Source organism: Pongo abelii, chromosome 7, assembly GCF_028885655.2.
Source record: "Pongo abelii isolate AG06213 chromosome 7, NHGRI_mPonAbe1-v2.0_pri, whole genome shotgun sequence".
Taxonomy (NCBI): Eukaryota; Metazoa; Chordata; class Mammalia; order Primates; family Hominidae; genus Pongo; species Pongo abelii.
In genome coordinates, this window is record NC_071992.2 from 140,836,462 (window position 1) to 140,853,761 (window position 17,300).

The 17,300-nt window shown below is 42.2% G+C and overlaps 1 protein-coding gene across 1 annotated transcript in view; it reads right to left on the reverse strand.

Moving 5' to 3' along the window:
- TATDN1 (TatD DNase domain containing 1) overlaps positions 1-17,300 on the reverse strand; it is a 52,598-nt gene that overhangs the window by 32,935 nt on the left and 2,363 nt on the right. Inside the window, 2 exon segments of the mRNA XM_024251334.3 lie at positions 2,672-2,721; positions 3,454-3,519. Of these exon segments, the coding sequence (XP_024107102.3) occupies positions 2,672-2,721; positions 3,454-3,519 (116 nt within the window).

Below are 17,300 nucleotides of genomic sequence, written 5' to 3' on the forward strand. Positions count from 1 at the left end.
CTAATTTTTTTGTTCTGGAATATACTTGTTTTTCATAAAAATATGCTATTTATGTTATCCAGTAGTTTCTTATTTTAAAAGGAATATTTAAAATTTTTTGTTTTAATTTTTAATATAGTATATATCAGTAGGTAAGACTCACACAAACAAAAGCTCTTTGGGGGTCCTCAATAATAAAGAATGTGAAGGGGTTGTGAGAGCAAAAGGTTGGAGAATCAGTGAGTTAATGCACGCTAATGAATTCTCTGTAGGAAAACGTATGGCTTTTGGCAAATAAGCATACTTCTACATAGACCCATCAGAGTCCACTCAGTAATTAGAATGCCATCTTTCCTCATCTGTTAAAATGAAAAGGTCACTAAAGAGTTATGTGTTGATAGTGAGAGCACTGAAGCAGTGCTGTGTAAGGGGCGCCTTCTTCTGAAGGCGTGATTCAAGTACAACGATGTATATTTTTGTAAAGCATACTTCAAAAGTCTCACTAAAATGATGAATTCATTCTAGGTACAACTTAGGGAGAAAACACAAAACAAAGGTAGAATTGCAAATGATAAACAGATATTTTCATATAGCTATTTAAATCTTTAATATGATTAGATATTGCGTATCCATTCAGGAAACATAGCCATAACTAAATCCTTGACTATCTGTAAAGCAGAAGATGTAAGGCAGGGCGCAGTGGCTCACGCCTATAATCCCAGCACTTTGGGAGGCTGAGGCAGACGGATCACCCATGGTCAGGAGTTCGAGACCATCCTGGCCAACATGGCGAAACCCCGACTCTACTGAAAATACAAAAATTAGCCAGGCGTGGTGGCAGGCCCCTGTAGTCCCAGCTACTTGGGAGGCTGAGGCAGGAGAATCACTTGAACCCGGAAGGCAGAGGTTGCAGTGAGCCAAGATTGTGCCACTGCACTCCAGCCTGGGGGATAGAGCGAGACTCTGCTTCCAGAAAAAAAAAAAAAAAGACATTAATAAAAATATTGGGAAAACTTTCTTGTTACTAACATACCTAAAACTTTAATACTAGAACAGATGCCTACATCCAGTATTTAAATTACATAAAATACTAACCAAGTATACTTTTTATTTTACCTACAACTTTTCTAGATAGTTGAAAAAAACGGCAAGACAAGAGGGCATCATCTCCTCTCCCAGTGCATAAGATAACGACGATGGGCCGGGCGCGGTGGCTCAAGCCTGTAATCCCAGCACTTTGGGAGGCCGAGGCAGGCGGATCACGAGGTCAGGAGTTCAAGACCATCCTGGCCAACATGGTGAAACCCTGTCTCTACTAAAAATACAAAAAAATTAGCCGGGCGTGGTGGCGGGCACCTGTAGTCCCAGCTACTCAGAAGGCTGATGCAGGAGAATGGCGTAAACCCGGGAGGCGGAGCTTGCAGTGAGCCGAGATCATGCCACTGCACTCCAGTCTGGGTGACAGAGGGAGACTCTGTCTCAAGAAAAAAAAAAAAAAGATAACGATGATGATGACCTCATGGTGGTGGCTTCCATCATGCACATAACGAAGGTTGTTTATGCCAGGTATAATACCAAATGCTTTACATTCAATATTTTATTTAGCCTTCACAACAACTCTATTAATTAAGTACTATTATCATTCTCATTTTACAGATGAGAAAACTGAAGTCTAGTGACATAAAAGACTCCAGGTTATAAAGCTATGAAAAATAAAGCAGGGGCTGGATACCACGTTTGTTATGCCCTAACTATGCTTTTAACTACTACAATATAAATGCAAGGTATTGAATTAAATTTCAGTTTGGAACCATGTCCAAGTAAAAATCACTTCAGTTCTGTCATTCCTAAGTGTGTGTGTGTGTGAATAAACATTAAGATTAAATTACTCATGGCTAACACATGAAAACTTAGGAGCTTAGTATTTCGGAGTCTGCAGAAAAGCATTGTTTAAAGTGATTTACCAAGCAGAGTGACTATAATGAGAAATTAATGTAACTTTTATCTTTTCGTATTATTTGTGAATAATAACAAATAAAAGTTTAGAGTTGGAGACTGCAAAACTCATTTAGTCAGCAGTATTACTTTCCAAAACAAGTTATTCATCTTGGAGGTAGTAGCTACCAAGTGTCCTGGTAGCATACTATGGAATTTAACCTTATTTCTTAGTGTATGTGTGGGCTAGCTCTCTGTTTTAAAGCTAATTTAAAGAAATATCTATTCATTTGCTTAGTAGAACTCTCTAAAAAGCCGTAGACATTTTATTACTGTAAAAATTAAAGTATTACTCCATTATTTAAATGGTATGCCCAAACTATAAATAGCTACACTTGGTGTCAGGTACATGTCTTTTTAATTATTGCTTAATTCTGACAAATGCTAAATTATATTATAAAATTGATTAAAAGTTGTCTCTTAAGCCTGGTAATTCACATAGGTTTAAAAAATTTTTTTTCAAAGAGGTTTTGCCATTTATCATATATAAAAACTATACATGAGATTTGTGTAACTTAAATTGCTATGAACAGAGTATTTTGATATTTTGTTTCAATTAACTTTCTAATATCACAAGTAGACAATATGTACCCCAACTGTGGCATTGGTTTATTCCTTTCTATTCTGCAAAATTTTAACTAAAATTTAGTTAAAAAATGAATTTTAAAAATCTCTAGAATAACAAAATGGATGTTACCTTTTTAACACCAATCTCGACAGCTCTCCCTATTACATCCTGTAAGTCATCTGTAAAAGATAAACTCTGCATTATGAAAATCTGGCAGAAAAAAATTCACTTTTTTTTTTTTAGCTTCTGTGCAAATGGCTATTTGAAGTTTTATATTTGAAATTATAAACTTCTACAGGTAAGAAGACCTTAATTAAACTTTATTATAAATGTTCATGATCATGGTTTATCAATAAATGTGTTTCACTTTGTTTATAGTTTTATCTAAAATGCACAATGAGTTCTTTTTTTTTGAGACGGAGTTTTGTTCTTGTTGCCCAGGCTGGAGTGCAATGGTGTGGTCTCGGCTCACTGCAACTTCCACCTCCTGGGTTCAAGCGATTCTCGTGCCTCAGCCTCCCAAGTAGCTGGGATTACAGGTGCTTGCCACCACGCCCGGCTAATTTTATCGTATTTTTAGTAGAGATGGGGTTTCACCATGTTGGCTAGGCTGGTCTCGAACTCCTGACCTCAGGTGATCCGCTTGCCTCAGCCTGGGCAAGGGATTACAGGCGTGAGCCACTGTGCCCAGCCATGAGTTCTTTATTATTTCAAATTTAAGAGCAGATTATGTTGCCCAGGCTGGTCTTGAACTCCTGAGCTCAGGCAATCCTCCTGCCTCAGACTCCCAAATTGCTGAGATTACAGGTGTGAGCCACAAGACTCAGCTTGAATTATGCTTTTCAAGATCCCCTGAGGCAGAAAATTTGTCTTCATAGGAAACTATTCGCCTTAATAAAGGAAATATTTACCTTGATGCTTTTGAACCTCTCTATAAATTCCTCTGAACATAGGGTCAGTCAAGTTGATACCAATATCTGTAGAAAGCAAAAGTCACTGATTAATTATTGAGTCTCTACTTGAAACTTGTACTTAAATAAAAAGCTTCTGTTACTAAACTTTTTGTTCACACACTCATCTACTCAAACAATATCCAAGTGCCTACCACTTGTCAACTACTGTGCTAGAAACATGGGATACAAAGATGAATAGGATATAATTCCTGCTTTCAAGAAACTCACTGCAGAACTGGTAAGGCAGATCCATTATCAGACAATTACGAAATATTAGAAGTAAACACTGGTACTATGGGGACACAGAAGAGGAACAACCAACCTAGTCTGGCGGCTGGCTCAGAAGAGGCTTCCAGAAATAAGTCATCATTGAACTGAATCTTAAAGGATGAGTGACTATTATCCAGCGGAAGAGAGGTAACTGCAGAAAGAGGAAGCAGTGGGAGCAAAGCCTTCAAGATGGGAAAGAGCACAGTGCTTGTAAAGAGCTACAGGCTGTTCCGGCTGCTGGAGAGAAGAACAATTGGCCCTCTGTATCTCTGGGATCTGGATCTGCAGATTCAGCCAACCACAGGTCGACTGAAAATATTAGAAAATAAAAATAACAACACAACAATAAAAAATAAATAAAAGCACAGTAAGGTATAAAAACCATTTATATAGCATTTACATCAAATTAGGTATTTTAAGTAATCTAGACATGATTTAAAGCACACATGAGGATATGCACAGGTTATAGGCAAACACCATGCCATTTTATGTAAGGGTTTTGGTATCTGCAGGAGGTCCTGGAACCAATCTCCTGCCGATACTGAGGGAAGACAGTGTAAGGAAGGGAGGGGTCAGAAGACACCAGACTCAGCTATGGTACAGACACTTGTCTTTAAAATACTGGATGCAACAGGAAGCTCTGTTCTGCTGTAGAATATAAGGGAACATGGGGAACAACGAGATATGAAGTCAGACTGTGACTGGTCACAGGCAAGAAGAAAAATGCCTCCCTTATTGAAAATACACATCATTTAGCTTTTTGCAGGAGGAGAATCTCAAAATTTGCAGTGGTGGTAGCAGCTGATTACCAACAGACTCCCTATATTATTTCTGCCAAGTTTCAGCTTCTTGGTATGTTCTCATTCTAATTTCTGCCAAGTTGGTTCCCAGGAATGTCTGCTCCACCAATAAGACACACCTTGAAAGTGAATGGGAGTTTAGAAAATTTAAGAGACAGTGAAGAGAGTATTCCAGGCATTTGAAACAAAAGGGGAAAAAGTAAAATGCAGAAAACTACAAAGATATTTGGGCACTAACATGTCAACAAAGATGGGTGGGATGTGGTACCCTTTAAAAGGGCTATTAACATATAAACATCATCTAATACTATACATACAATATAGGAGTTTGGTGGAATGGCCCAATCCGAAGAATTATTATCTAGTTTCTTTATAAGTAAGTAAAGGAAATTAGATAAATGGGGCAGACTGAGAAAGGAAACCCAGGGAAGAGAGGAGAGTCCTTTCCGCCTAAAATAATCCTTCAGAGAGGTTTAGTCTAGGGTCACCGATCATCACTGATCATTAGGAAAACAGAAATGGTCTGTATCTCTTCTAGACCATTTCCCCTTTGTGCAGTGTTAAGCAAACAGTTATTCATAACACTTGTCAAAGATTTTGAGGAAGGGTTTATTCAAGAGAGACTACTGACAGAAGGGAAGGTTTTGCAGAAAGGGGAGGGACTGGGCTCAATTTTGAATACAAGGACAAGTGAGGATTTATTGCCAACCAGTAGAATGGGGATCAACAGATGAAAAATTACTAAGAGGAAACATCAAAGGTGAGGGAAGATTCTGGGTTTACTCAACTTGATGGATTTTTGCTGAAGGCAGGTCAGAGTGACAGGATATTCTGCTTGAGGATTTGAGATTTGGGATGGGGGAAATGAGGGATGAGAAAGGTCTATAGGTCCTGGCTGATGAGGGAAGCAGGTCCTACATCCCAGTATAGTCTCTGGGTTTATCTGGGCAGACAGAAATGCAGGAAGACTCCTTCAAAAGTCCCTTGACCCAAGTGCAGTGACAAGTGCTTAAAGGCCATGCAGATGTAGACAGTGGTAATCGCAGCTGACCACCCACCAACCTTCCACACTTTAGCATCATCATAATCTTTTTTTTTTTTTTTTTTTCTTTTTAAGACGGAGTCTCACCCTATCGCCCAGGCTACAGTGCAGTGGCACAATCTCGGCTCATTGCGACCTCCGCCTCCCGGGTTCAAGCAATTCTCCTGTCTCAGCCTCCCAAGTAGCTGGGATTATAGGCGCCCACCACCACACCCAGCTAATTTTTTGTATTTTTAGTAGAGACAGGGTTTCGCCATGTTGGACAGGCTGGTCTCGAACTCCTGACCTCAGGAGCTCCACCCACCTTGGCCTCCCAAAATGCTGGGATTACAGGCATGAGGCACCACGCCCGGCCAGTCTTGGTAAATTCTTGTACCCTCGCACTGCTGGCCCAGATAGTCACAGCTCACCCGCAACAAATAAGTGAGTCTTTCTGAGCCTCGGTTTTCTCACTAGTAGGGTGGACATAAACTTTCTCCTTCTAGCAACAAAATGTGGCTCAAAACCAAAAACAAATATGAAAGCATTTTGCAAATTAAAAGTCCTGTTAACATGTAATTATTGGGAACACTGTTATTACAAACACTGTAACATGCCAACAACAAATGGAATTTGAATCAGCTTTAGCCATACTGTCATATCACCTTAAATGGTTAAGGCTCCCGATCCAAGAATGCATTATCAAATAGCCAAATGTGAATCAATATGTTTTGAACATTAAGACTCATGATGTAATCATGAAAACAAAGCCACTCAAAATCCTATTTATTTAATTTGTTCAAAATGTTCTTATCTATGTTAAGGGGTAGTGAGAAACAAAAACCTTGTATCTGAGAAATGCAAGCACCTTTAAATTATCAGGCCCAGAAAGGCATTTAAAATGTTCACAGCAGTCCAAGCTCACTCCCCTTTGAGCTAAATAATTACTTCTTGAAGCCACTTGCTATGTGGGCTCTAGACTGACGCCAAGTGGCCCTAAAATGCCATACACCCTATAGTTCAACAATACATAGCCAATCACTAACCAATGTTATTTCTGTAAACCAATGAGAATCCCTGATTAACAATTTCTGTAACTGTGCCCCTCCCCTTCTGATTTGTCCTTTAAAAATTTGAGCCTCTCTTTTGTTCTCTGGAGCACTCCCCAAGGCAACTTGGAAGTGTGTCCTGGGCTGCAGTCCTCAACTGTTGTGCTTGAATAAACTCTGTAAACTAGATTCTGACCTTTTGGTTATTTGAGGTTGACAATAGTATCTTTTAAATTAAAAGTCTCTATTAGACGTATGCCTATTGGCATGTAAACTCAAACAAAGTAGACAAATACTGTATGAAAACCAATGTCTAGCCAGATCCAGCTAAAGACAGTAAGTAGCTTGAAAAGCTAAGAAAGTAAGAGATACGGGTGGGAGGGAATGACAGGAAGAAAAACAAGGCAAAGTGGAAAATTACTACTTCCAATTAGGGGAGAAAACTGAAGGATTCATACATTCAGTAGCATGTCACCCTATATAGATCAGTAATGTTTCTTTTTCATTAATTTTCTTCAAATAGCTGGCTTGAAAAGCAGCACCTACTTTATTATTTAAGAGTTCTTCAAATACTGACTTTTCATTTTCAAAACAAAGTAAGAGTAGGAAACAGCACTGTTTATAACCAGGAGAAAACCATAACTCTTAAGTTGAAGCCTCAGTTATTGGGCTTACTGAATCGTGTCACATCACTGTCACCTATGATCTAGGGATACAAAGGGACAGCAAGTAAGGCACAATTTGTTTTTTAGATATTGCTAGTCTTTAGATATAACCCCGAGTTTATAGCAAATACAGGGGATTAGAGAACAAGCTCAATGACACTATTATTTAGCAAACAGACAAAGCCAGGAGATAGACTTTCTGTAGGGTGTTGACTTAAAATCACGAGATCTATACATTAGGGAAGCACTTTATTTCTTATACTGACGTGCAAGCTGCAGGCTGGGAAGCAGAGCCTTTGGCTGAGAACAAAAGCCACCATTTCAAGGGAAGAAGTGGGGAACAGGAGTTTTACACTAAATGGGCTGGCTAATGTACATATTTAACAGGTTATAGGAGGAGCTATGTATATTCATGAAAGGTGGACTCATGCATGTATGATAAGCAAACATACATGTTACACAAACCCCATGTTCACTTTGGGGTGGAGACTTAACATTAAAATGCAGTAAAATTAAGCTTTATATGTCAAAAGGTGCACAGCCTGAATAAACCAGCCAGAACTAGTCTGTGACTGGTGGTCATTTGTCAGGAAGGGATGCACGGTGAAACTGGTCAGCTGTCATGTCAAAACCACAAAAAAGGAGGGGAGTCTGGCTGTGGTGTCAGGTGGTTGGCTGAAGTCAGCAGAGGAGTGAGTCTTGTTTCTGTTCCAGGGCTGGTTTCTATTTAACTCTTACAAAAAAAGTCTGGTATCGGTTAGTGAGAAAGGGGGTGTACTGAGGTGTGACCAAACTCTCATCTCATCACGGCTGGAAAACTTAGCTTTCAAAGTTTTTCTGGGGTCTCCTTGGCCAAGGTAGTGTCCATTCAGTCAGTCGGGTGGGGCAGGGGGGTGCTTAGAAATTTACTTTTATTTCATGTTTCCCCATTTTAGCCATGATCTGCTGCAAGCAGCACCAGTAGCCAAATCTTTATTTTGTCCCATGTCATTGCCAGGGTGGTGTGGCTACCTGTCCCAGATCCATCCCTACGATAGCCAATTGGACATCCTAGATCAAGCAGGAATAGAGAGATGGCAGGCCCTCATTAACCCGTAAAGTATAAGAGATATAAGAGCCAAAAGGAATGGCTACAAAATTAACTTGCCTGTAAGTTCTACGCACTGAGCCATCATAATTCTGGTTTTAACAGGGGACTTCTTGCAGTCCTATTATAAGTCATTTAAATGTTAAGAAAGAAAGTATGATGGAGACTATGAATATAACAAACACTTAGCAGTTTGAAAGGGATTTCCCAGGCCAGTTGGAAGCCAACTAAACAGATCACTGAGAGGATTAGTAGTTCATAGCTCTTGTAACCATTTAAGGTTGTTTGGATAGTCTTTCTCTAACAGTGTCTTTTTTTTTGAGATGGAGTCTTGCTCTGTCACCCAGGCTGGAGTACAGTGGTGCCATCTCGGCTCACTGCAAGCTCCGCCTCCCAGGTTCATGCCATTCCCCTGCCTCAGCCTCCCAAGTAGCTGAGACTACAGGCACCCGCCGCCACACCCGGCTAATTTTTTGTATTTTTAGTAGAGACGGGGTTTCACCATGTTAGCCAGGATGGTCTCGATCTCCTGACCTTGTGATCCTCCTGCCTCGGCCTCCCAGAGTGCTAGGATCACAGGCGTGAGCCACTGTGCCCGGCCTCTAACAGTTTCTATTTCACCTGAAGTACTTATGTAACAGGAGGTATGGGCCAAACAACTTGTTTGGCTAGGAGAAAATCTACGGCAACTTTATTATCTAGTACTACTTGAGCCAAGGAGTTTAGAGACTTTTGTTGAGCTACAAGGCTTTTTGCAGCGTCTGCAGCTATCTTGAGGTGGGAAATTAAAGAAAACTAAAATTAAAAAGATAGAGAAATAAGTTTTCCTGTATTAGACTGACTTGTCCCAGAGGCAGCAACAGGCACACCCGAGACCCAGGAAAAGTCTTGATAATGGTATCTAATGTGCTCTGGAGACTCTTCCAGCACTCCCTCAACATAAGGAGAAGAAAAACAAATTTTCCTTTGCTTTATGGTATGAGTTTATAGATTCTTATTCTCTGTAACTAATAACTTCAAGTATTCTGTTTTATCTAAGAAGTACAACAAAGGTCACGAGAAGCCTGAGTAGGCCTGAACTACAGCTGCCTGGGCACCACAGTGAAGGTTATAGGATAAGCCTGTGCCTAGGCAAACGTAGATAACGGACACCTGGGTTGCTTGGCAATGGTCACGAGCAATCCTGAGTTTGTCCTGCCTCTGTATCCCTGCTTTCACACCACTGTAAGCTTGCTTCAAGCTAGCCCATCCCCTTTTGTGAAGTGTGTATAAAAGTCAAGTGCTGTCTTTGTTTCGGGCTCAGTCTTTGGACCTGAGTCTGCTGGGCCTGAGTGCACTCAATAAAAGATTCTCCTGTTTCAACCCGAGGTCTCTCTCATACTCCTAAATCCCGCAACAATCTGACTAATAGTGGCAGAGACTTTTCAAATCATATCCTTATTGACTTAAATCCCAACACTCGGAATTAATATTCCCAGGATGCTTTGATCTGTATCATCTTCACACCCTGCCAAAATAGACCTTTTAGTTTAATAATGGAGAGAAAGGGGGTCCTTCTGTAAGTCTGTGTAAGGATACGGGGAGTTACAAAATATCTCAGCAAGCATGAACCTTCTAACTGTAGGCTGCCGATGCAACAGTGTGCCCAAAGCTGTGCAGGTGGATCAGACCCAATGCCACATACAAACACACAGCCTGAATGGCGGGCACAAGTGATACTCCTGAGGGTATCTTAACTAGCAGATGCATTCATGAGGAGTCCTGACATCACCAAACTAAACCATGGGCCATTTCTCTTGCAAGCTTTCCAGAATCCACTCACTTATTTTAAATGTAAATATTGTGGGCACTGTAGGGATATATTTTTAACTTTATTTATCTGATGTAGATGACACTTGTCTATCCAGTAGTTCATAGGTCAAGAAGGTCCCATGGTAGGCCGGGTGCAGTGGCTCACGTCTGTAATCCCAGCACTCTGGGAGGCCAAGGCAGGTGGATCACTTGAGGTCTGGAGTTTAAGACCAGCCTGGCCAACACAGTGAAATCCAGTCTCTACTAAAAATACAAAAATTAGCTGGGCATGGTGACAGGTGCCTGTAATCCCAGCTCTTGGGATGCTGAGGCAGGAGAATCGCTTGAACCCGGGAGGCAGAGGTTATAGTGAGCTGAGATCTCACCACTGCACTCCAGTCTGGTTAACAGAGCAAGACTCAGTCTCAAAAAAACCATAAAAAACCCAAAGAACAACAACAACGACAAAGAAGGTCCCATGGTAAAGAATGGGTTTCCAATGTTAAAAACATGGGACAAATCAAAACAAGGGGTGACAATATCTGGGCTTTGAAGCAATTGGACCTGGAAAATCTACAGGGAAAGGGGTTGGTCTGGGTAAGTGGTAACATTAGGGACATCTGAGCAGTCAGTGACAGATATTACCAATGGCACATATCTATTATGAATGGATCAAGGAAGTTGTTGGCAAATCCAGCAATCCAATAGGTTTCCTTCTACTAGCAACATTTGGGACAGCTTAACTAAAGTGTTATCATGCCATTCTCTGCATTGAGACAAGACAGAGGGACAATCGCAAAGAGAGGGAAAGGGGACAGTACAGGTATGAGAGTAAAAGGAAGGGAGGGAACAGCCATTTAACAATTCAGAAAACTGAACCAAGGGAAAAACCATAAATCCCATACAAATCCACGGGGATTATCTGACAAACTTAAGGGACTGTCCTTAAGTAAGAGAACACCTCACTACCGGAACAAAGCAATGATGTCCTCAGGAGTGGGAGTCATAATCCCTGCTCAGTTCTGATAAAGACAAGAAGAGGAAGCCCACAGGTAGCTAAACATTGAAGTTATCTAGCAGAAAGGCATGGAACAAATTCTATTAGTTTAGATAGAGGCAAATTATTAAATGAGACCCAGTGTCTTTGAATACAGTCCTGGCCCTGGGTCTCACGAAAGCAGTTTATGTTGACTATTGCCTTTTTCTGGGTCTAAAGATGAGGCTCTGGTTAACTGAAGTCTCGTGTAAAGACTGGCACCAACTTCCAAGATTCAGCAAGGGTTGTTGTTTTCAGATGAGACATGTGCGAGCAGGAGTCAATCTCTGTAACTTAGCAGCACGAGGATTCATTAATAGCACCCATCCAGTAGGCTGGAGGAAGTATTTTAACTGATGTCTCTTCCACTACTTGTCATCACCAAGCTGGAGGTGGCAATACTGGAGTTTACGACCTGTCGGGAAGCTGTAAAAAGATTCTACAACCTGCAGTGATTGATCTTTATAGCTTTAACAAGCCCCTGGCAATAAGCCTCAAGTTCCCTCCTGTAATTGGGCAGGAGAAAATATTTCTTGGTCTAAGTGCACAGACCAACCAGTAACAATTTCAAAAGGGGAGAGCTGACATTTATTGGTGGGAATGGACTGCAGAATCAGTAACGCTAATGGGAGAGCTTTAGGCAAAGACAGGTTAAGTTTCTGTAACTTTTGCCAGCTCGCTTTCAATGATCCCATTAGACTGTTCAACTAGCCCAGAGGACTGGGGGTAATAGGCACAGTGAAAGTGCTGTAAAAGGGCAGATTTAAAAAACTTGTTCTAGTATTTGGCAGGTAAAATGAGTGCCTCTGTTGCTGTGGAATTCAGTGGGAACATCCTAGATAGGAATGGTTTTTCTCAAGCAGCATTTTGGCCTCCACCATAGCTGTTGCTTGTTTACAGGTGAAAGACCTACCTCAATGAGAATACATTGTCAACCATTAGAAGAACAAAATTTAATCTGTGGGATGGTGGTAACTAAACGAAATCAAGTTGTCACATGGTTAAGGGACCCTAGGGAAGAGGAAATTGTCCTGGAGGGAGCTTCAGGAGTTCACCTGGGTTATACTGAGGGTAGATATTGCAGAGTTTATATAGCGGAGGGGCAAGAGCTGGAGAGACCACCATAGAGTAGTACTGTCTACCCTGCTGAATCATTTTGTCGGATTCCAATGGGTTAGATTATGTATGAAGGTTGTTTGTCTTTGCAGGGTGCTGGCCAGGACTGGATGTCCATTTGGACCTTCCTGTAATTTTGTCTGGGGATTGCAAGCACAATTTTGTTTCATCCATTTCCCTCTTCCAGACTCCAAGACTGTCTTTTGTGAAAATGGGTATGGAAAGGTCTTCAGATGGGGAGGGGAGCAAGGAAGAAGGAAGAGCAAGGGGGTGGTAGGGGGGAGGAGGAGGAGGAGGAGGGGGAGGGGAGGAGCAGGAGGAGGAGGAGGGGGAGGAGGAGGAGGAGGGGGTTGAGTACACATAACTTGGGAAGGAGCTACATGCTGGGCGGCAGCTTTAGCTGCTGCATCCACTAGGTGGTTGCCTTCGCTGTCTTCTGTCTTGTCAGAGAAATGTCTCTCGACTATGATAACGGCTAGGGCTCAATGAGCCTGAATGGCATCTAAGAGAAACAAAACAGTCTTTGTTTTTGTTTTTTTTCTGAGACAGAGTCTCACTCTGTCGCCCAGGCTGGAGTGCAGTGGTGCAGTCTCAGCTCACTGCAGCCTCCATCTCCCAGCCTCAAGTGATTCTCCTGCCTCAGCCTCCCACGTAGCTGGGATTATAGATGCATGCCACCATGTCTGGCTGATTTTTGTGTTTTTTATAGAGACGAGGTTTCACCATGTTGGTCAGGCTGGTCTCAAACTCCTGACCTCAAGTGATCCACCTGCCTCGGCTTCCCAAAGTGCTAGGATTACAGGCATGAGCCACTGCACCCGGCCTAGTCTTTGTTCTTAATAGGTTGTCCAGAGGAAGTAAAAAATCCTGTTTCTAGAGCATGCCAAAATTACGGGCAACTCCAAAGACATACGTGCTGTCTGCATAAATATTAACTGTTTCATCCCTGGCCAGTAGGCAGGCCCAAGTGAGGGGATGCTAATTCTGCCTGTTGGGCAGATCGGGCAGTTGGCTGGGGGCCTGATTCAATGGTTCCCATCAGAGAGACCACCACATAGGCTGCATAATAGAAGCCAGCAGAATTTTTGAGAAAGGATCCATTAATGGGTAAGGGGGTCTCCCTTAAGTCTATATGAGGTGAAAGAAAAGACAACGCAGTCTTTGGGTGCTTTAATCTCTTATTAAAGGCAAAACGGGGCCAGGCGCAGTGGCTCATGCCTGTAATCCCAGCACTTTAGGAGGCTGAGGCGGGCAGATCACGAGGTCAGGAGATCGAGACCGTCCTGGCTAACACGGTAAAACCCCGTCTCCACTAAAAATACAAAACATTAGCCGGGCGTGGTGGCGGGCACCTGTAGTCCCAGCTACTCAGGAGGCTGAGGCAGGAGAATGGCGTGAATCCGGGAGGTGGAGCTTGCAGTGAGCCGAGATGGCGCCACTGCACTCCAGCCTGGGCCACAGAGTGAGACTCCATCTCAAGAAAAAAAAAAAAAAAATGCAAAATGGTAGCTACATTAAGGAGGTTACAGTAAATTATGGTTAGGTTAGAAGAGGAGAAAAGTATCTCATAGGAGGTCAATCAACTGCCTTAAAGATGCTGAGTGAGGGGACAGGTGCAAAGGGCCTAAATTGAATGAGAAACATATACAATGAGAGGGGATCCCAGGAGTAATTTTTTGGTAGCCTTTATGAGGCCTGAGGGGGTGGCAACTGCCCTTAGTACAGGAAGGAATGCCTCGTGAAACTGGTCAGCTGTCATGGTGAAACTGCAAAAAAGGAGGGGAGCTGGTCACAACGTCTGGCAGTTGGCTGAAGTCAGTAGAGGAGCAAGTCTTCCAATCTTTGTTTTTCCAGGGCTGGTTTCTGTTCAACTTTTAGGAAAAAAGTCTGGTATTGGTTAGTAAGGAAGGAGACCAGGACCAACCCCTCATCTTGTCATGTTTGGGAATCTTAGTTTTTCATGTTTTTCTGGGGTCTACTTGGTCGAGGGGGTTCTGTTCAGCCCGTTTAGGGGGCTTAGAATTTTATTTTTATTTCACAGGGACAACCAGCCCAGCTGCTTTGGCAAGTCAGTGACATTACAAAAAGAAATGCGCAGCCGGGCGCGATGGCTCACGCCTATAATCCCAGCACTTTGGGAGGCTGAGGCAGGCGGATCACGAGGTCAGGAGATCGAGACCATCCTGGCTAACACGGTGAAACCCCGTCTCTACTAAAAATACAAAAAATTAGCCGGGCGTGGTGGCGGGCGCCTGTAGTTCCAGCTACTAGGGAGGCTGAGGCAGGAGAATGGCGTGAACCCGGGAGGCGGAGCTGGCAGTGAGCCCAGATTGCACCACTACACTCCAGCCTGGGTGACAGAGCGAGACTCCGTCTCAAAAAGAAAAAAAAAAAAAAAAAAAAAAGAAATGCGCTAGAGCAAGGAGTTGGTAAACTAAGGCCCACAAGCCACTGCCTACTTTTGTTTGCCTCTAAGCTAAGAATGACTTTACATTTTTAAATAGTTGAAGAAAATCAAAAGAATATTTTGTGACACATCAAAATTATAAGAACTTCAAGTTTCAGTGACTGTAAGTTTTACTGGAACATGGCCACACCTATTTACATACTGTCTATCACCTGCTTTTGAATGACAAGGTGTGAGATAGGAAAAAATGCAAACTGCTTTCTCCTACTGTATTCTCATACTCACAATACTCTGAATTTTTTGTTTGTTTGTTTTAAGTAGAGATGGGGGTCTCACTTTGTTGCTCAGGCTGGTCTTGAACTCCCGGGCTCAAGCAGTCCTCCCACCTTGGTCTCCCGAAGTGCTTGGATTACAGGCGTGAGGATTCACTTCTGACGTCAGGTATGTGTGGGGTTTCCTCTCCCAACAACCAATTCTCTGACACCAGCTGGGTGACCTATAATTTAACTCAATTCTCACACTATCTACCTGGATATAACATCAGACCGCAGAGGTCAAGGGCTCAGTCCCACAAGACTCTCCCCATTTCAGATACCAATTACAAGCAGTAGGTTCCCAGGTTACCCACAACTTGTCTAACTTGGCTACAATAAGAGGTTCCCACAACCCCCTTCTCAGGTTTGATCATTTGCTAGAGCAGCTCACGGAACTCAGGAAAGCACTTTACTTATTACCCATTCATTGTAAAAAGATGCAATTCAAAAATGGCCAGGTAGAAGAGACACATAGAGACATGTATGGGTTTTTATAGAGGCTTCACTATGTAGGTATGATTGATTAAATCACTGGCCTTTAGTGAACAACTCAACCTTCAGTTTCTCTCCCCTTCCCCAGAAGTGGGAGTGGGTGGGAGGAACTGAAACTTCCAACTCTTTAATCACATGATTGGTTTTCCTAGGCAAACCCCCATCCTGAGGCTATCCAGGAGCCCCCAGTCATCAGTCATCTTAGCAGCATACAAAAAGACACTTAGCACTTAGGAGATTCCAAGGGTTTCAGGAGTTGTGCACAAAGAATGGGAGCAGAGAACACATATGTATTTACTATTACATCACAGTACACACAAGGGCAGAGTTGAATAGCTGCAATAGAGATCACGTGGCCCTCAAAGTCTAAAATATTTACTATATGGCCCTTCAAAGAAAAAGTTTGCAAACCTCTGCACTTGATTTAAAAATTTAAGGAACAATCAAATGTGTGGCTCTAAATGGGATACCATTTTGGACATGACCACCAAGGGACATTTTTGGAACAACAGGAAAAATCTGAGTATGATTTTGGTACTAGTTAAGATGAACATTTCCTGAAATGGAAAGGTGGAGACTGTGCTTGAAAAAAGCAGAGTACAAAAGAGTAGCCTCAGTATGATCTTATTTTGTTTGGTATGCCTACAGAAGATCTGGAAAGATAGACATGGAGGTGTTATGTGTGATTTGGAGGAACTGTATTAATCTGCTTTTGCATTGCTATAAAGGAATACCTGAGACTGGGTGATTTATAAAGAAAAGAGATTTATTTGGCTCATGGTTCTGCAGGTTGTACAAGATGCATGACACCAGCATCTGCTTTTGGGAGGATCTCAGGAAGCTTCCAATCCTGGTGGAAAGGGAAGAGGAGCCAGTGTGAACTCATTACCACAGGGAGGCCATCAAGCCTTTCATGAGGGATCCACCCCCATGAGATGGATGGTGGGAAGTGACCCAAACACCTCCCATTGGACCACCTCAACGTTGGAGAGCAAATTTTAACATGAGATTTGGAGGGGACAAATATCTAAACTATATCAGGAATGGAATATGATGTTTTTATTTTCACTGTTGTTTGTATTTTGCATTTTCTTCTTGCACAGATATTTCTCATTTTTTGGTGTAGTGTGTAGTCTAAGATCAATGCAGTAGAGATTTTGGCATATAATAGTTACACGTAGAAGTATTTTTGAGAGTGGAAGAGTTTGTAAATAACATCCACGGAATAGAATTCCACTTGTGGAGACAGAAAAGAGAGTATAAGCTGGGCTAAAGAAATTCTCATGCTGGCCAGTGGCTCCACGTGTAATCCCAGAACTTTGGGAGGCGGAGGTGGAAGGACTGCTTAAGGCCAGCAATTCAAGACCAGCCTGAGCAACATAGCAAGACACAGTGGTCTACAAAAAAAAAATTAGCCTGGTGTGGTAGTGAGCACCTCTAGCCTCAGCTACTTGGGAGGATGAGGCAGGAAGATCACTTGAGCCTAGGAGGTCAATGCTGGAGCCATGATCTAAGCCACTGTACTCCAGCCTAGGTGACAGAGCAAGACCCTGTCTCAAAACAAACAAAAACCCCCACTGTTGAGGTATAGTTCTAAGGGGCAGCCACTTGTTATGCAAGTAGAAAAGAGAGAAATGTAGAATTACAACGGTCAGCTGTCTTAAACCAAAATCTAAGGTAATTTTCATAAAATTGGTTTAATTTTTCATGCAATTGTCCCATGTGAAGTTTGTCCGTAGAACAATCTTCCAGGGATT